General features: G+C 43.6%; 1 protein-coding gene across 1 annotated transcript in view; it reads right to left on the bottom strand.

Annotated features, from left to right (window-relative positions):
* Positions 1-6618: 6618 nt before the first annotated feature.
* The window catches only part of ARRDC3 (arrestin domain containing 3), a 14651-nt gene continuing 1046 nt past the window's right edge, over positions 6619-20223 (bottom strand). Inside the window, exons 2-8 of the mRNA XM_014936861.1 lie at positions 17905-17986; positions 14080-14227; positions 12728-12830; positions 12091-12347; positions 11631-11793; positions 10672-10826; positions 6619-9418 (exon numbers count right to left, since the gene is read on the bottom strand). Coding sequence (XP_014792347.1) covers positions 9362-9418; positions 10672-10826; positions 11631-11793; positions 12091-12347; positions 12728-12830; positions 14080-14227; positions 17905-17986 — 965 coding nt within the window. The 3' untranslated portion in view covers positions 6619-9361. The remainder of the gene's footprint in view (positions 9419-10671; positions 10827-11630; positions 11794-12090; positions 12348-12727; positions 12831-14079; positions 14228-17904; positions 17987-20223) is intronic.

Below are 20223 nucleotides of genomic sequence, written 5' to 3'. Positions count from 1 at the left end.
CCTCCCCCCCTCCTTCCCCCCACCCTTGCTTTTTCCTTTTAGAGGGGGAGAACTCCTAGAAATAACTGCTGTCAGCTGTGAATTCTGCAGGAGCAGCCAAGAATATCACGCCCTGTGCGAGCGTGGACAGATCTGACCCTCCCGGGGAACGCGGTGACTCGGTCCCTGTCCCCCCTCCTTGCCAGCCCTGGACGGATGGGGTGAGCAGGCTGGTGTCAGTGGCACCTTTTACAGAAGTCCTGTGGCTAGCCAAAGGGACTTCATTTTTATTTTATTTTTTTTTTTTTTTTTTATTTCTGGGCAGCTGCTGCCCAGAGCTTGCCAGGGAGCAGGGTGAGCTTGGGCTATCCAGCTTCCAGGGACAGTGTTGGACAAGACGGGGTGTCCCCTGTTATTGACGTGGGTCCTTGCGTGGTTTCCATCACCCAGGATGGGGCTGTCCTGTGCTTGCTAGCCCACCACTTGCCCACCATCACCTGCAGGGGCTTGGCAAAGCCCCTGCCCTGCCATGGTGGCCACGTTCAGCACGGCTGAGGAATCGCTGGCCACCCCTTCTTCCCTGGGAGAAAATTAAGCAGAGGAAAATTAAGCACTGTGACGAGGTGCCTGGCACCATCTGCCTCCACGGCACACGTCCTGCTGCCACTGATGAATCCCAGCAGCTTTTATTTTTCAACAAGCTACATTGCTCTTAGGTTTTTGGTTTTTTGGGTGGTTTTTGTTTTTTTTTTTCCCACTTTTCGTCTTTTTGCAAGGCTTTCCCCACAGCTTTTTGGGAGCCTGGGTTAAAATTCACGCCTGTGACACTTCTCAAAGGTCACCAGGGCACTCGCTCCTCTTGTCAACAACTTGCCTTGCACAAGGGCTGGTGGAAAAGCATCTGGTTCGGGTTCCTGGGTACGATTCAGAGCACCCTGGAATAATCCTACCACGGCGTTTTGAAACCCCTTATTAAAACTGTCACCATATTTAGCAAGATCTATGGGCTGCAGAAACAGAACATCTTCTTATAAGGTTGGAAAACACAACAGCCTGTCCAAGTCCAAAATGTCCCTGTCTGAACTCACAAAGATCTCTGTTTTGTGTAACCAGTCAACAGGGCTTCTGAATCACAGGGACCAAAAGCCGTTCCTCACGGGCAGCCTGTGGGGTGCGTGGCCCACGTTGTCCCCCATGGACTCACCTAGGTGGTGGAGGTGATGCAGCTTGAGGGGGAATTGGCTCCATCAGAGATTCCTGGAGGGCTCTGGCTCCATCAGAGGCTCTGGCTCCATCAGAGGCTCTGGGGGGCTCTGGCTCCATCAGAGGTTCTGGAGGGCTCTGGCTCCATCAGAGGTTTCTCGGGGGCTCTGGCTCCATCAGAGGCTCTGGAGGGCTCTGGCTCCATCAGAGGTTCCTGGAGGGCTCTGGTTCCATCAGAGGTTCCTGGAGGGCTCTGGCTCCATCAGAGGCTCTGGAGGGCTCTGGCTCCATCAGGGGCTCTGGAGGGCTCTGGCTCCATCAGAGGCTCTGGAAGGCTCTGGCTCTGTCAGAGGCTCTGGTGGGCTCTGGCTCCATCAGAGGCTCTGGAGGGCTCTGGCTCTATCAGAGGTTCTGGAGGGCTCTGGCTCCATCAGAGGTTCCTGGAGGGCTCTGGCTCCATCAGAGGCTCTGGAGGGCTCTGGCTCCATCAGAGGTTCCTGGAGGGCTCTGGCTCCATCAGAGGTTCCTGGGAGGCTCTGGTTCCATCAGAGGTTCTGGAGGGCTCTGGCTGCATTCAGCAAGAGGTTTCCCTGTGGGAAAGCACTTAAAAATTTCAGATTTCACTAGGGGGCTAGAGATACCCCTGCGTTCGTTGGGGGTGAGATGACACCCAACTTCCTGGATGCTCTGGGTAGAGGGACCAGTGCAACACTTGGGTTCCTGGAGGAGGGTTTTAGCACGAGGGGAGCTGGCTTTTTGCAGCAGCAAACAGATGGAGAAGCAACGTGCTGCTCGTGCCGTGCTTCGGCCCAAAGTGAGTGTGTTTGTTCTCATTTCGGCGGGTAGCGCCAGACACTTCGTTAGCATTAGGCAGGGCACGCAACGTTGTGGAAGGCCACCAAATATATGCCAAAGAAATGGATGCGTTTTGAAATCACTTTCTAATTGCACCCTGTGAGCAAAAAAGGGTTAGCATGACAGTAGAGTAACGTAGCCTCCATTAGAGCAGGGTTTCCGTACGTTAGCTGCATGAAAATGATGGTTATAAGCTATTTAAAGCTTAATTTGGATTTTTTTGGGGGGGGAGGGGTGTGGAGGGGTAATTGTGAGACAGTGGTGGGATGTGTTGTCTCACAGGTAAAAAAAGAGAGGTTCACAGAGCTGTACTGCAGTATGGGTCGTTCCTGTGTTTGCTTTCAACCTGCCATAAAGTCACCCTCAAGGTGAGTCTATTTGTGTTCGTTGTGAGATACTTCAGGGTCAACGCTGCTGAAATACATTAAAATCTTGCCACTGCCTGTCTACGAGGTCATAAATTGATAAAAAGCTAAGTTTTACACTAGGAATTGTCATGTCTTCTATCTAACCACTACGCTGGGTGTGTTTTCAATAAAAAAGACGGTTTTGGGGGGAAAATGTCTACAGGGGCGTCTCCCATGCCTTCTGGGAAGGTGTTTCAGATCAGAAAAGGCAGATTGAAAGGGATTTTCTGAGGAAATCCAGCTTTATACAGGGCTTTACTGGCGGCACAGGGTGTAAGAGCAAGTAGGATCACAAAAAGGAGCAGGATGTTTCAGGAGCGCTAGAAAGTTTGAATAAAACCCAGGAAAGGGATGACGGCAAAAGGATTGAGGGGAGATTGTTATTTGGGGCAGCCATAAAACTGTCCTTCCCGTCTCCTCCTGTTAAAAGACAGGTAAGAGGCCCCGCTCAGTGTAATTTATTGGAGATAATTAAATAGCTGCAAAACACTGATGGGGGTTTCTCTTCGTTTACAGCACGTTATTTCATACTGAAATAGTTTTTGGAGGTGTTACGGTGATCTGTTCCTTTTAGCCACCCTCAACAGGAAAAACGGGCTGTTTACAGAAGGACCGGTGTCAACTGACTGGTGTCAACTCCCAAACAAAGGTGTAAATAACTAAAAAAACAAACCAAACCACCCCAATTTGTTACTCAGAAACTCATTACCCGGTGAACACAACCTCAGGGGGATTCATGAAGTCCTGTTTCTCAGCTGATGAGCAACTGCGACGGATCTGCCCCAAATGTTGCTGTTTCACTTCAGTTCTGGGCAGCCCATTGACAGCACGACCTTGCTTGGAGCTGGAAAATCGCCCTAATTTTCAGATAAAACTAAATAATATTAGTTTTCAGATAAAAATATATAATACTAGGTTCTGCAACGATCATTTTGCCTTCCTCCGCTCTTCCCTCCGTGTGTTCAGCTGGAAACAAAATCATCGCGTCGTGGTTTTTTTTTTTTTTTTAAATTGTCTATTCCTGCCTCCCTAAAAATACATCTCCTCAACGACTTATTTTTTAAGTTGAAGCTCTCACCTTCTCTTTTCTTGGTCACCATCCCTCACCCAGATATGACAAACACGTCCGGGAGCAAGATGCCTGAAGGCAGTGTCCTTCTGAACTCCAAACCTCCCCCGTTACGAGCCTGGATTAGATGGAAGGTTCCACTCGGGTTTCCTGGCAGCACCCGGCCTCTACTCAGAAGCCACCGCTCTTGTCCTAACGTCCACTGGGTCAGGAGATAGGGAGATCCAGCTCTAAAAATAGCCTGCTGTAGCTAGGTGGGGGGAGTTCCAGGAGTGAATGATTGCTGGGAGAAGAAATAGGTTACCTTTCTACCCTATTTCCAGGATATGGTCTGGAGGGCAGGTGGAACGCGCCTGGCAATGGGCCTTCTGCAAGCAGCTTTCCCTCAAAACCACAAAATCATGGTCACGCAGACCAACTCCTGGTATCTCTCGAGGTTCTCTGTGGACCTCTGAAGGGGAGCTCTGCTCTGAATCCACAACTGGTGGGAAGCCTGGGCTCCACCTCCCCAGAAGCAGTTGTCCTCCTGCAATTTTAGGAAGAACTTCTTTGGTGTGAGGATGGTGAGAGCCTGGCCCAGGTTGCCCAGAGAAGCTGTGGCTGCCCCATCCCTGGAGGGGTTCAAGGGCAGGTTGGAGGGGGCTTGGAGCAACCTGGTGTGGTGGGAGGTGTCCCTGCCCAGGGCAGGGGGTGGCACTGGGTGGTCTTTAAGGTCCCTTCCACCCCAAACCATTCTATGATTCCAACTACTGGAAGCTGACGTCAAGCATTTGACTCTCTAGTAGAGTTGCCCATCGCCACGTACCTCAAGTCACAGGAGATGGTTCAAATCGGCAGCATTCACTGAGGAAAAGAGGTTTTCCTGCAGAAAGCTGCCATTGGGTGGACACCCAGCTTCAGGCCCTGCTTCTGGAGACCCTTCTTCCCTTCTGCCACGGGGCTCCATCCTTGTGGCCAGTGCTGCCGAACGCTACAGTGTCTGGGGCTGGGTTTCTGCAACACACAAAAAGGCTTAAATCTGGAACAGGGTTAAAAAGTGTTTTAGTCTATGTGTTTTAGCCAGAGAATTGCCAGAAAAGGTGTTGGTCAGTTTTCCAACAAGGTGGCCTTGTATCTCTGAGGAGCTCCCGTGCTCCACCATTCCAACCTGCCACCCTTCTGTAAATTTTATGGACAGTCGATGTGGAGGAGCTGTTCTGGTGCAGCAGAGGTTTCTATTTTAAATATTCAGAAATAAGCAACATTTGCATTTAAAAAAAAGAAAACTGCATCTCAAAGAATAAAACTCATAAAGCCAAGCTTGAATTAATTGTGAAATAGAGCCGCTGGTCTAAAAATGGATGATTTTGAGAAAACGTTGTTCAAAACTGATAGAATTTGTACACCTATCGCGTGTCCTTTAAGTGATGCTGATGCCAATTTAAATTCTAATGCTGCCCCACTGCACTAGACGTGGTTACCAAGAAGGGTTGGGCTGGTATTGGAAAAATTAAGGTTGGGTTGGTACTATTGAAAAAATACTATTGATAGTCACCCAGCCATGAAGGGCTTCCAAGCAGACAAACAAAATGAAATTGCGTGTTTTATTTTACATTTCTTTTGGGTTAGAACCAGAACTCGGGCACAAAAATTATTTGACTGTGTTATGAGTAGGGGGAAAAAAAACACCTTTAAAATGTCCACCTGGATCCTCCATCATAGAATCGTCTAGGTTGGAAGGGACCTTAGAGATCATCTAGTCCAACCATCAGCCTAACTCTGACAAGAAAAATAAGAAATTAAACAAAAAACTCACTAAACCAGATTCTTGAGGACCATGTCAACCCGTCTTTTGAACACCTCCAGGGATGGTGCCTCAACCCCTTCCCTGGGCAGCCTATTCCAATGCTGGGTAACTCCTTCCATGAAGAAATGTTTCCTAATATCCAATCTAAACCTCCCCTGGTGCAACTTGAGGCCATTTCCCCTTGTCCTGTCTCCTGGGACTTGGTGAGCAGCTACAAACTCAAAAATGAAGCTGAAAGGCTTTGTTTCAGAGAGGGATTATGTATTTCGCATGGAGATGCATCAGAAGTTTGGGCTGTCCATGTCATCAGCCGCACCATTAAATGAGGGTACTATGGGGATGTGGTGGTCCTCAGTGCCCCAACCCCTGTGGGGAGAAGAGCAGGTCACGCTGGCCGCCCAGGGCCCTGGCCGCTCGCCGGCTGAACCTTCTCCGAGGTCAAGCTGAGACTGAGGGGTGACAACAGTCCCGTCGCGCCAGAGGTTCAGCTGTGCCTGGTATGCGGAAACCAGATTCCATGGATAGGGCTGTGCTGCTGGCACGCTGGGGAGCCACAGGAGGACCTCACAGAGCCTCACCCGGCCGGGCAGAGAACGTCCACCTCAAGCCACAGGTGGACATTCCCAACACCTGGTCAGGCTGGACCTTCCAATGAATGGCAAAGGGCACCTTCTCCACCTCACATCCACAAACTTCAAGTCCCAGACCTTCGGGGTCATTCCCCTTTCCCAAATCCATCCCCCTTCCCCATATTCCTCCCCGTTCCACCAAAAGGTGTGTTGTCCCCTCCCTGCCCTGCAGTCAGGTGTCATGGAAGGGACCAGACACCTGAACTAGGGTCACCACAGACACCAACAGCGTGTCCTGGGAAGTTAATGGGACTTTCCAACATAGGAAATCATGAATTTCCCACCTGGGACCTAGCCCCAAGAGGACACAAGGGGCAGAGGGTGACAAAACTGCACTTTCATGGAAATCAGTGTTTCTAGAAATACCTTCTCCCTATCTAGTTTGAGACAGGTAGTACACGTCCTCCGATAGTCTAAGTTCCTGTACTACGTGATCCTCATGGTTATTATTTTATACAGTCATGTTTTTCATAAAACATTGAGGTCATACATAAAGAATTATGACCTACAGTGAAAAGATTTAAAAGCCTTTTTTTTAAAAAAAAAAAAAGTTTATTTTCCACAAGGAAGAGCAATAGGAAAAATTAAATTGTTTTCCACATATTGTTTTCTTGAAACAGAGTCTACAAGGACATATTCAGCACCAAAACTAAAAACAAAAAAAGAAAAAGTACAAACAGCCATAGAATATAATCTATAAAGCAAACATTTAATATTGCACTTTGTTTCTCTAATGTTTGGATTTTACTTACTTTTTCCTAATTCAGATCAGAATTCTCTATCAAATACTGGGCTACAACTGTGAACCTCATGTTTTATAATGCTGAGAATTGACCAATATTTGTGGAAGAGTAATGCCTCTGAACAACTAACAACGTAATTTGAACTCAAAAGTCTTTTTATTTGATAAGGTAATAGAATTTTTCACTCTAATCACAAAGGCTGTGATGCCATGTCAATTACTACAATATTGGTCAATCCTGCTTCATATGCAATTTTCCATTATATTGTGATAAGTACTTTAATGCTATGTATACCAGCAATTGTTCCCTAGTCTGTTAAAAGTAATAAAAAAGGAAAAAAAAAGTAAAACCACCAAATGCCCTTTTATGCCAACGATCCCATCAGCTTTTAAAATTGTCTGGTTGGAGAGGGTAGAGGGAAGGGACATTCACAAAATTGGCCTAATAACGTTAAGACATCACCCAATTTCCTTCTCGTCCAAATCTCTTGCTCGAAGCCCAAGCCTTTTAAACTGAATCACTTAAAACGCGACTCATTGTTATCACCCTGTTGTCATTTCTGAAACATGAATTATCATTCATGTTCTCAGGAAGGCCACTTATGGAAAAGCCTATTTTGTCGCATTTATGAAGCCTTAAAAACAAGGCAGAGGTTTTTTTTTTTTCTTTTTTTCTTTTTTTTTTTAAGAACGAGCACCACGCAGCAACACCAGCCTCCCCCTCTCCCGCTCCCTTCTGAGCTGGTTTTTTTTTTTTTTTTTATTGCACAAGGATAGATACTTGAAGGATTACATCTCGATTTTTGTGTTTTAACTCATCAACACCAGAAGCGTGTCCCTTTTGCCAAGGGGTCTCTGCAAGTACACGGTTTCTGAAGAGGAAAGTTGACTTTTGTTGCAGATCTCTAGCATGTTGAGTGCTGGCATTTGTGTTCGCGCATCTCACGGGTCCCCCTGCACTCTTTCCTTCCTTGGGGCACACGTTCAAGGGCGAGTGCTCTTTCCGTGTGATTTCTGAACAAATGCCACGTTTCTGTTTGTTTTAAAGCTCTTTAGAGAGTACAACGGAAGATGCAAACCATCGAAGCAACTCCGGCTGATATCTGAGTATGGCTGGTAACACTGATCTTGCCCAGTTTAATTATACTTCTAGTCTTACTAATTTTACAGTATCATAAACCCTGAAGATAATAGAAAGTGCATAAACTGAGCTCTTAGCATAGTCCAAGCTTTTCCTGCAGTTTGAAATATACTTTCTACTAGAGACTCATTACATATAGAATTTTTGGGGATTAGGTTAACTATATATAAAAATAAACTTACTTTCCCTTCCCATCCCACTACTTGAGATATCGATCTGTCTATGAATCCTAGACAGCGTATGACTATTTCCTTTTAAAATGCTTTTGAGGCTGAGGTGGTGTCTGCTGGTGCTGCTTTCATTTGTGCCTTTTTTTTTTTTTTCCTTTTTTTTTTTTTTCTTTTTCTTTTTTTAAAGCTTCACAACTTGAACATAGAATCATAGAAAGGTTGGACTTGGAAGAGACCTTGAAGATGATCTAGTTCCAACCTCTCTGCCATGGGCAAACATCTTTTTTTTTTCGTAACACAGAAAGCAAAATGAGAATGAGGGTGGGGTTTGTAACTTTTGTGTATGTCCCTATTCCAGATCTCCCTCTCGAGTAAAGAATAAAAACAAAACACAAACACAAAACAAAAAGAAGAAGTAACTCAACAGTGCAACGTAACAAAACAAATAGCATTCCAACAGTTTGGCAAGTGATGAGTTCACCTGAGATTAAGTGATTTTTAGGCAGTCTGTAACAAAATGCTGCTTTGCAATAATAGTAGAAAGGCAACAAATTCTTAAAAGAAATCAAGAAAGTATACAATCTCAATGAAGTCTATTAGTTTCTTTCTATTAACTCTCCACCCCCCTCCTTATCCCCATTATCTGTTGCTTATCTACTACAGTAGGCTGCAAAACATACAGCAAGAAGGATTGGCTTGAAGGCATTTGATGTTTGTAAATAAATCCACAATAGGATCCAAGCTGAAGAGGTGATACATGATCAGCCTACTAGGACAATTCTGAGCATGTGCATATGCAGGTAAAGTCCAGGCTACATTAAATTAAAAAAAGAAAAAAGTCAGTGCATTTGTCAAAGTCTGTTGCTGTTGTTTTTTTTTTTTTCCTTTTTTTTTTTTTTTTTTTTTGTCAAAGCTTTCTTTTGCTCCTTATTGTGCGGACCACAAACAAAGAAGGGGGGGGGTAACAACAGTCCGGCATAAATGAGAAAAAGCTGTAGTGACACCGAACCGCACAACGTAAGCAATGAGCATGTGCAAATTTCCAAATCAGAAGAGGAAGCCATCCCTCTCTTACAATGTGGTTTGAGTGTTTTGACACACATGACTGTAGGTTAGTAAGGCTGCTCCTAGTATGTGCCAGTATTTAAGGAAGGGAGGGGGGAAAAAAAATAAAAAGCTCAGGTCTTCAAGCATGTGGAGCAGTCCTACAACGTTACCGTAGGCTTCGAAGCATGATCACAGGTTGTTTTCGTTTAATTCACCATACAGGCAAGAGCAAAACCACTTCCCTTGAAAGCGTGTCTCCACTACGACTCCTTGACCTTCAACACGGCAGGTAGGATTCAGAACCCAAGTCAAGTCAGCTTTCTGTGGATTCCTTCAGCGAGAGGGGCAAGATGGTCTGTCATCTGTGGGCTGATCCGGGTTTGGGTCAATCTAGCCAAGGGAGGACAAAAAAAGAAAACAACACAAGGCATTTTTAGAGTCCATCGCTAGAAAGAAACCAATCCAAACAAAACCCCACCAAAACCGACAAGTTTAAGACAACTGTAGTGATAAATCACATTCCCAGACCAAAGGTTTTTCAGTAAGTGAGAAACCTCTAGGCAATTAAGACAAAACTTTGAATGAAAAATTAGTAACTAGGTATAATGGATAATTTTAAACTACAAGTTGATGATAACTTAAGTGTAAGCACAAAGAACTAATAAAAAACTTGAAAGAGATCTGCTTTAATAGCACAGAAATCTTTTGAATTATTTACTGTACACTAAGAAGAACTTGACTCATCACTAAAAACGTTACTTAAAAATATTTAGTTGATTTCAGAAGATGTTTTGAGTCAGAAGACAAAGTTATGAGTAAATATTCACTCTACTTTTAATTTACAAGTAATTAATCCTCAAACACCCCATAAAATGTCTAACAAGTTCAAGCATTCCACACCTGACCTCTTTTTTTCTTTTCTACAAAAGGAAGAAGGGAACAACCTGCTAACTTCAGTCTCCCAAAACTGCATAGTTAAGAATAGTGTAAATGTACAATATGTAGTTTAGTCAACACTCATCGATCCTCTACAACCATTTTTGAGGACAAGAAAGGCTTCTTCCTAAATCTTTAATTACTTAAAGCTAGAATGGCCTAAGAACGGCATTCTAGGGTTAAGCTATAGAAGCATCCTCAGAGAAGTCTCCAGCACAAACAAAAACCATGCCCCACTCTGCCCACTCAATAGTAGTTTAGAGTTTTAAGGCAATACAAGAAAAAAATGAACAGTGGGTGAATTCAGCTAAGATTTAGCCAAAGGAGACTCAAGGAGATTTCCCAATGGGAATTCTGAAAGCTCTACAGACCAAAAAATGGACTGAAAGTAGTCTCAGAAAGAAGTAGAGCTGAAAAACGTTACCATGTTGTGCATCTATACATTCAAAATGCTGGTGTTGATCAATGCCACGTATTGTATACACAATGCAATGCAAAGGTTTTAATGAAGTTCCTAAGAGGAACAGTTTGGAAATTTCTACAAAGCATTAGAGTTATGAAGGATCCTGAAAACTCTTGATGCAATTCACCTACACTTTGGTAAAGCAAAGTCTCGTTTTCTCCTATTCATCCTTTTAATGATTTCTCCTGGATTCAGGAAGGAGAGAAAATGGAATTCAGCGGAACGGTGAAGCAGAGGTACCTACTTCTGAATAGAGGGGTGGAGGCAGGAAACGGAACTCCTGGATGTATGCAAAGAGTGGTCCTGGAAGCGCTCTCTCGAAGTCGTCGCACGCCCCGATGGGTGCCAGGCTGGACTGTCGTTGCTCCTCCGTGACCACTTCTGCATAGCTGGGGGGTGCTGCAGGGGAAACGCACACACAGCTCAAACAACAAGTTCTTATGCATGTCAAAATACGTTAACGTGATAAATATTAAACTTCCACCACCGTAAAACCCGCACCAGCGGGTAGGTAAACGACTTCGGTGACTTTTTTAACAGTTGGTGAACAGGAAAGGGAGGGCAGGCTGTTTTGTTTCATTTTTGGGATTATGCTCAAATCTGAAAGCAGACCGGCCACCGCTTATTGAGGCTTAATTTAAAATTTAAAGCATGCTCAGAATACTGAATTTCTGTACAGGTAGGCATGATAGAATGTTGCATTCTTCTGGAGTTCACAAATCCGAGTCTGGGATTTGTACATAAAAAGGGATGTTTATTAGATATAGGAAAACAGAGGGAAGGAGATACGAGAGTTTTTCTCCCTTGACAAGCATTCATTTCGCCCTTGAAATGAATGACATTCACAAAGCCTTGGCTGCTCAGGCAAGTAAAGGGTACCATGAACTGCTATTACAAGGCTTATAACCAAGGATATAATTGGGATACTGGAGGCAAAATTAATTCTGCACAGGTACAGGGGCATCCTGCACCTTCACTAGTGCCAGTTTCCAAGCAGCAGGATGGATGTCACTGCTTGTCCTTGAGAGAAAAAGGCAGGGAGGGAACTCTGTTCTTCTGCAGAGGACAAGCAGGTGGCCAGGGATTTCCTCCCGGCTTCATTATGAAGGATCTAATTTGGGTCTGTTTGCACAACAGCAACGAATAAAGCAGACAAACCAAAGGAGACTAGCAAATTGATGGGGATTTTTGTTGTCAAGTTACCTTCTGGTCTTTCAGGCAGTGTCAGACCAAGCCAATTCATGTTCATGCTACACTGGCTGCTCACACTCGATGTTCTGCTACCAAACGGGTGTAGAGGAATGGTACCAATGACCAGTGGTAGGTTGAGGAATAAATCCATGGCGCCTGGAATATCAACGTATACCTAAAAGAGCAACAGAGGTGTATGATTAGAACATTCATTTACGAGCACTGCACAATAATTACACTAACTTCTCTGCCCACGGAATTTTCTTACTGTCTGTTTTAGGGCCAATGCCCATATGCAGACAAAAAGCTCCCCGAATCAAAAGCAGCTCAGTATTCTTGATTCTTATCATGGTATTTCCTTGCACAGAAATGTCATCTACTCGTAACAAGTCTGCTTAGCTGGCACACCACAACATTTGCAAGGAATGGTGAAAACTACTCATGCTCAGGTGAAGCCGACCACCCAACATACCATCAGTGAATACTCCACGCGGATTATACTACAGTCGAGGATCGAAGGGGAAACAGGTGGAATTTTCAACTGTTTGCCATTCCAGGTTTCCGTTTTGCCAGATGACAAGGAATCCCCACGCAGGTTGGCAACAAGCTGTTTCACTTCCTTCATTTTCCCTTTGGCATAAAATGCCTGCGTTTGGTAAATGGCTGCCTTTGGCACCACCACACGGGAAGAGCAGTTCTCGATCTCAGCAAAGATCTGAATTGATTCACCTGAAACAAAACACATTTTCATGTTCTCTTTGCATTTACAAGGCAGCTTAAGCAAGTTGCCACATTCTGTGTATAACGCACTGGGCACTGACAGTAATGCTCTACTTTGAAAAACAACCACTGATGGTAACAGGAATATGACCATTATTTATCTGAAAGAAAAACACACAGGTCTAGGAGCAGCAGATGTCCTTTGACAATCTGGAGATCCAGCTAGCATTAGTTAACAAAATTAGAAAGAAAATATTGAGGAGATTGCTGAGTGCAGACTGAAGTGGCAAGAATAGTTTAAATATTTCGTTTATACAAAAGCAGTAAGTACAAACTGTCATTTTAAAAGGGAAGGAAAAACATTTCCTATAATTACTTCTGTTACGTACCTGGGGTGTAGCCCTTCCTTTCAATTTTGGCACTTAAGGATATTGGGCCTGAGGTACAAAACCAACAACAGAGAGTCTTTTCTTTTGTGCCTGCTTGGGGTGACTGCAAGAAAAGAAGAACATTACCCGTTTAATTAAGAGTTCCATGAACTCTTCACCTATTTTAATCAACACAATAGATTATTTTCCTAATGTACTACTTATTACGTGTTTTGAGAAACACAGCTGGTTTTATTTGGAGGAAAAGACCTCAAACAATTTAAATGGCACTGTGCAGATACAAGGTTTATTCTAATTCCATTACTCATTAACAGTGCTTTTGCTGCTACATTCCATACTACAGTCACACTTAGAAGAGTTTTTATACATAAATACTGTATAATTTAAGAAAAGGCTTTACAGCCTACATATCCCAACATGTTCTCTGCAGAGCTTTTAATTTATCAGTAAACTAGAACATCTTTCCAATACACTGCATTTCAGAAACAATAACTATGCTTAAGTACTGTAACCTTGACTCGTGCTATTTCCTCTGTTTCAGAAAGATCCTGTTTCATCTATATTCAACAGACTGTTATTTTACATGGTATCAGGGTTTAGGACTTGATCCAAAGCCCATTAAAGTCAAAAGGGAACCCTTTGATTTTAATGGAATTTGTGCGAGGCCAGTATCCCTTTGCACGTCTGATTTTTCACCCATACACACAAGAAACCTATTTCAATGGACTTTGAGTTGGTTTTTTTTTTTTCCTCCCCTTAGAATTTGAAGAGGAGGAAAAAAAAGAGAAAAAGGAATTTTAGGCCAGATTGAAATCAAATCCTCATTGAAATGAGCTGTGATACTGAAATTATTTTAATGAAATGACTTTTCAGAAAAGATTATACAGAATTGTGATAATTTCTCCCCATTGGTAGAAAACTATCCATATGGAAATTATCAATTATGCACGCCAGTACATTTATTTACTTTGCATTTTTAAGTTAGCAGTCTCTCAATGTAATATTAAGAATCTCTGTTCCTTCCATAGATTAGTCTGTATTTAAAAGCAAAGAGGAACAGTTTTCAAAATTTTCCTTCTTAGTGACATTTTATGATTTAGTATCATCAATTTAAATTGACAAAGCCATTTTATATATTTTAAAAGTGAAGCAACTCCAAGTACAGGAAAACACAGCTTTCAAACTACCAGTAGTTACAGAGCTGCTGAAGTGATGTAACACTTAGAAGATCAGCAGTAACCAGACTAGCCAATAAATATTACGTAAAATTAGATGTGGATATCGTTTCAGTTAATATACTTTCATTATTTTTATGTCAGAAATAAAGAAGGAGTAACTCTGTCAATTCTTACCAGTAATGAAGGAGTGTTGATATCTATATGTTCAAAGACTGTAAATTCCTTCTTTAATTTTACTGGTAGAAACCAAGGCCTATGCAATTCGGCTTTCACCCAATAGCGCACACTGCCATGTCTGCCTTCGAATGAGGTAGCAAGTGGTCTGTGCAGGACACAAAGGTCAAAATTGAGTAACATCTTTCTGTCTAATAATGATACAATTGATCAGATCAGGTATTAGTATATAGAATTGCATTTTTAATGCACTTTTAGTATTTAATGCAGCGTAACTTATTTGCAAAGTTTCCATATTCTCAGAAAGACTCAAGATTAAAAGATGGGAGAAAAAATCATCTCCAATTCATCGTATTGTAGTTTTGCATGGATTTTAAGAATCAATTAAAGAATTGTACTAGCAAATGCCAGGAGAGTACACATTTCCTTTAAACTAAAGAGGCTGCTTTCACATCGAGATTACAGCATGCCCTTTTAAGGACAAATTAAGACTACCAACTTAAAATTAGCGTTAGTGTCAACCAATTACTGTTTTTGATATTGTATTTTGTAAATAATTGTCTATTGTTTACTTGGCTGGTACCTCAATGCCAGGCTTATTTTAGCTGTAACTCAGCACTTTTTTAGTTTGTTTTGCCTTGAGCAGAGTAAATATTTCAATTTTGAGTTCTGAAGAGAAAGGCAGCTTACAGCACCTTCTAATTTTCCTCTACTCTGACGAGACCAGCTTAAAGCATCTATATTGTATATGGATGTATGCATATAAGCATATATAAACATAAAGTCGTCAAGCCCTGCTTTGAACTTTGTCAGATGAAAGCTGTCCTTTTCAGGAGCTGGAGTAAAAATGTTGCAGAAAGGATCTCCAAACCTTTCAGCATCACCTTCTTTGAAAGACAAGCAGATCTTTACATGCCAGCTATCTCCAATTAACAGCTGATGTCCATAATTTATGGACATCCTTATTTTTATGAAGAAACATTTTCTTTCCTAGTATATGGTGTTTTGAATGGTTGATCTCAGAGGGTTGTAATCTGTGGCACAGAGTCTAGCTGGAACCCTGTAACTAGTGGTGTTCCCCATGGGTCACTACTGGGTCCAGCTTTCTTCAACACGCTCCTAAACAACCCAAGTTTGCTGATGGCACAAAGCTGGGAGAAGTGGCTGACACCCCAGGAGGCTGTGCTACCATTCAAGAGGACCTGTACAGGCCAGAGCACAGGGTTGAGAGGAACCCAATAAAGTTCAAAAAGGGCAAGTGTAGGGTCCTGCACCTATGGATGAATAACCCCACACACCAGTAGAGGTTAGGGGTTGACCTGCTGGGAAGTGCTCTGTGGAGAAGGACAGCTGGTGGACAACAAGTTGCCCATGAGGCAGCCATGTGCCCTTGTGGCCAAGAAGGCCAAAGGTCTCCTGAGTTACATCAAGAAGAGGGTGGCCAACAGCTTGAGGGAGGTTATCCTCCCCCTCTGCCCTGGTGAGGCCACATCTGGAGCACTGTGTCCTCTTCTGGGCTCTGCAGCTCAAGACAGACAAGGAACTACCAAAAAGAGTGCAGTGGAGCCTATGAAGATGATCAAGGGACTGGAGCATCTCCCTTATGAGGAAAGGCTGAGAGACCTGGGGCTGTTTAGCCTGGAGAAGAGAAGACTGAGAGGGAACCTCATCAGTGCTGAGCATTATGTAAAGGCTGAGTGTCAAGAGGATAGGGTCAGGCTCTTCTCCATGATGCCTGGTGACAGGGCAAGGGGCAATGGGCACAAACTGGAACACAGGAAACTCCATCTCTACGGGAGGAAAAACTTCTTTGAGGGTGGCAGAGCCCTGGAAGAGGCTGCCCAGAGAGGGTGTGGAGTCTCCTTCTCTGGAGATACTCAAACTCCGCCTGGATGTGTTCCTGTCCAACCTGCTCCAGGTGAGCCTGCGTTAGTAGGAGAGGTTGGACTAGGTCATCTTCAGAGGTCCCTTCCAACCCCTGTGACTCTGTGAATACATTGTAATATATAAAAATTAAACATAAATTATTTGCAAAGCTTCCGTATGGGATAATACTAGCCATGCTGGTATTTAAATAGAATGATTCTTCCAGTTACAGGCTATTTGCACATCTGAAGTGTTTACTTTCCCCCTCTCCCCCCACTCCCAATATTCCAAATTAAAGGATTTTCTAATTGGTCTTCAATGTTTCCTCCTGCCCCATGTTCTTCAAGGCAAAAGCCAGTAAGGCCGGTGTGTGTCCTCTTTCTTTCCACTGTTGCTCTGTAAGTTTAAGTAAATTTTGGAAGTATCCAATGGAAACAAAGTAAGAAGGCAGTGTCAAACTTCAGGCTTTTAATACCAGCCTTTGCTTTTTCAGTATTATCTACTGCTGGTTTAACAGTTATTCCTTTGGGTCACTTCAAAAGAAGCTGTGTTTTGGCCAATACTTGTGCTATTTTGCTGGCGATGTGCTTCACTTCAAGCTAAACATTGCACATTCGCGTACTACGTCTCATTTTCTCATATTTAATATTTTGCTGGCGATGTGCTTCACTTCAAGCTAAACATTTCAAATTCACATACTACATCTAATTTTCTCGTATTTATATGCCCCTTCCAAATCAAGGGAAGATCGGTATTGGCCCTATTTTTTTCAGTTGAGATTTCCAGAGAACACTAAAGTGTCTTAAAAAAAGATCTCCGCATATACGTGTGTTCTCTACTGTTCCAGTAACATCTTGTGCTCTTCATTCTGACCCGTGTTTATCGTCTGCAGGTTCTGCTAAAACCAGCACCTCTCATATACAGACGGTTTATTAGCTTCAGTATTAGGTACTGAGCTATTTCATATACAACACTGTTAATTTTTTTTCAACCATAATGACTTCGCTGCTTTTTTTTTTTTTAAACGTTTATTAGCTTCAGTATTAGGTACTGAGCTATTTCATATACAACACTGTTAATTTTTTTTCAACCATAATGACTTCGCTGCTTGCTTTTTTTTTTTAAACAAAAAAAAAAAAGCCTTTTTTCCATCTATGTTGAGACTCCCCCTGTTCCCATGTATTTGATTTTATTGCAAGTGGTATTTTTAGCTAACTTCTATATTGTTAATTCCTTTATGTATAAATCTTCCATTCACAAAGTTGACATTACACATTTCAGACTCAGAGAGTGGGGGAACAACCTTTTTCTTAACCATTCTGGTCTCCCTCTTTTCTTCACCTTTGCTTTCTCACACAGGTGGGATTAGGTACTGGAATTTTTCTCTCTTCATCCTCCCATCCTTCTGCTTATTTCCATTCGGGCTTTCTGCATCAAGGCCAGCCTGGATACATACACCCTATTGAAACGAGAACCTCCTCCTCTTTTATTCAACTGTAGCTAAACTTTATTTAAAGAGGTAGTTAAACTTGCCACATCTGTTCCAGACCTAGCCCAAAACAATTCAGCTCTGTTTTTATCTCTAATTCTGCTGGTCCAGTGAACTGTTGGTTGCATTAGAAGGTATGTCAGCCACTCTGCAGGACTCCAGTAATGGCTCAAATTCCTCTCCTTCCTCTTGGGAAGGGGTAAAATATTGGAAGACCTAACAAGTCAGTAGGACTTGGTCAAAGGAAAGTGAGCAACTGGGCAGCAACGAGCTCCCACTTTGTGGAAATTAAAAAAAAATAATAAAGGAAGTGCGTATCAGTTTAAAAGCAACCTCTTCAGTTTAATGAGATTATGTCCTCCGCCGCATGTCAAGAGCACAATTCCTACCACCATTGAAAAGGTTTCCCCTCCACCCACAGCAGGAGTTTTCCTCGGGTGGGCCGAGGAGGACTAAGTGCTGGCACTTACGTCTGTGGAAGCTCGAAGCTGAATGCATATTCGTGCCTTCCTGAATGGATGGTGTGAAGGCCTTCTTCTGAATTGTCATCGTCTAGATGGGGGAGGGGAAAAAAAATAAAATAAAATACAATATACTACACCGCTTGCACACATTTTATACATTACACCGGCTTCTCTTGCAGAATAAAATGGATTTACACACGATATACAGCACCTAAGAACATGGAGGCTCAGACACAAGGGTCTCAGCTCCATTTGTGTTAATGGCTGGAATGTGGGACAAATCTTACTTACAGAAGGGTAGGCAAGATTGGCACATCCACCTTACAGAGAAGCAGAGCTTAAATTGCTTTAATGTATAGTCATCTCCCCCCCCGGCCCTGAACACTGACACAGTTCAACTGCTGCCATTTCAAGGCCTGCCTGCGGGATGTGTGATGGAAACCCTGCTCTCCACCGCGATCCCTAGTTAAAATTAAAGAGATGGCTCTTTAACAGCATTAGGCGTTCTGCACAAAGTCTGCTGCGTAAGATTAAATTTAGTAATTCGGCTTCCTTTTATCTCCTGCCTGGCAACAGTGTCCAGAAATTATTCACCCAAAAAAAAAAAAAGGAAAAGGAAGGGGGGTGGAATAAATAAAAAGGGTGTCCACACACCACCTGGAAAGTACCAGATCAATTCAGGGGCACGGAAAATAAATAAAAAATGGCAAGCTGCCCAAATAGCACTGTCCAAAGCTAAACTTTTTCTATTTTGGGCAGGTTTACTCGATCTCGCTTGGACAGCGCAGACCCCGATGTTTGCTGGACCCACCAAGAAAAGTTGACCTTTGTTTATGGCCCCAATTTCTTGGGTGCCTTTAAAAGCTGCAACAAATTTGCGGTTTATTACGACAAGATTACTATAAAACCAGAAAAAAAACCAAACGCAAAATGCTGACTCCACCAAAATAGAAAGTTGAGAGAGGGGGGAAAAAAAATAAAAATAGTAACCGGGCACATAGAAAGGGCTGGAAGAATAAAAAAATAAAGGGATATGTAGTGAGATGGTGCGAAGAAGCTTACGTTTAATGGTGTGAAGCATTAATGGAGGCAGGCGGGGGGGTTTTAAGTTCCCATTGTCCTGCCGGAGCACGGAAAATATATAAAAATAAAATATAGAGAAATAAACCGAAAAGAAAAAAAAAAAAGAAAAAAAAAGGCAAGTTATCGACACCAACGCACCTTCAGCCCTCAGGGCCAGGGAAGAAAAAACGCACTGAAAAGAGGGGGGGGGGGACGGAACGTGTAACAACGTGAGGGATAGGGGCATAAAAAATTAAATATGTGAAATATGAATTTTTTTATTTTTTTTAAACAATAAAAAAAAAAGGGGGGGAGTGTATCGGTTTCTTCTCAAGCTGTGGTACACCTGGAAGGAATACTAAAGCAGAAAAGACACAGTGAATTGAAGCAGAGAGCATCCCCTATACATATTTGAAGTGGATATAGCAACTCTGTTGGTAGACTTTCCAGCAGAGTCCCCGCCCCGCTGCCGGCCGGCGCGCGCCGGCTGCGGGCAGGGCAACCTGCTCTCTTCACCCCCCCGCCACACTCCGTCCCCACCATCCAATCAGCGGCTGGCATCGCCTTAGCAACAGGCCAACAAATGCCGGCTGGCCAATCAGAGAGGAGGATGGGGGCGTGGCTTCAGCCGCCAGCTCCCGGGGGTGAGGCGCCCGCGGCGGTGGTTGAATCGCGGCCGGAGCGGCGGAGGAGGAGGAGGAGGAGGAGGGAGGGCAGCGCCCCGGTTGTCCCACACCCCCGGTTCTCCACATTACACACACCTTTCGTCCTCCTCACACCCCCACCACGCCAAAACACCGGCCACCGGAGACCCTCTCCGTGCCTGACAAAGCTTCTGTCAACCCGCCACCCCGGGAGCTGCGTGGAGTTTCCGCCGTTCCGAAGGCAGGCGGGTAAGGAGGGTCGGAGGAGCCGTCCATGAGGTATTAATTAAAAATAGAAGGCACCCCACCAATCAAAGCCCACCCTACACCTGATTACCAAGCGTTTTTTTGTGTGTGGAATCAACGCTGTGGCAAACGGGCTCGGTGCCGCCTGTATTTTATTTTATCCCCCCTCCCCTAAAAGATGAGGAAATATGCAGCATATTCACTGCAGGGATGGGATAATTTAAAAAAAAAGAAAGGGTAAGCAGCACCATAAAAAAAATTAAAAATAATTACATAACCGGTTTTTAACATTTATTTTCTGGTGCTGGGGAATTAAGTCATCGCCACCACCTGACGCGCGCGCGGCCAATCTGCGCGAGGCGGGCGGCGCACC

The sequence above is a fragment of the Calidris pugnax genome, unplaced genomic scaffold (assembly GCF_001431845.1).
Source record: "Calidris pugnax isolate Ruff unplaced genomic scaffold, ASM143184v1 scaffold40, whole genome shotgun sequence".
Lineage (NCBI taxonomy): Eukaryota > Metazoa > Chordata > Aves > Charadriiformes > Scolopacidae > Calidris > Calidris pugnax.
The sequence above is the reverse complement of the archived record's forward strand: the minus strand, read 5'-3'. Positions and strand labels throughout refer to the sequence as shown.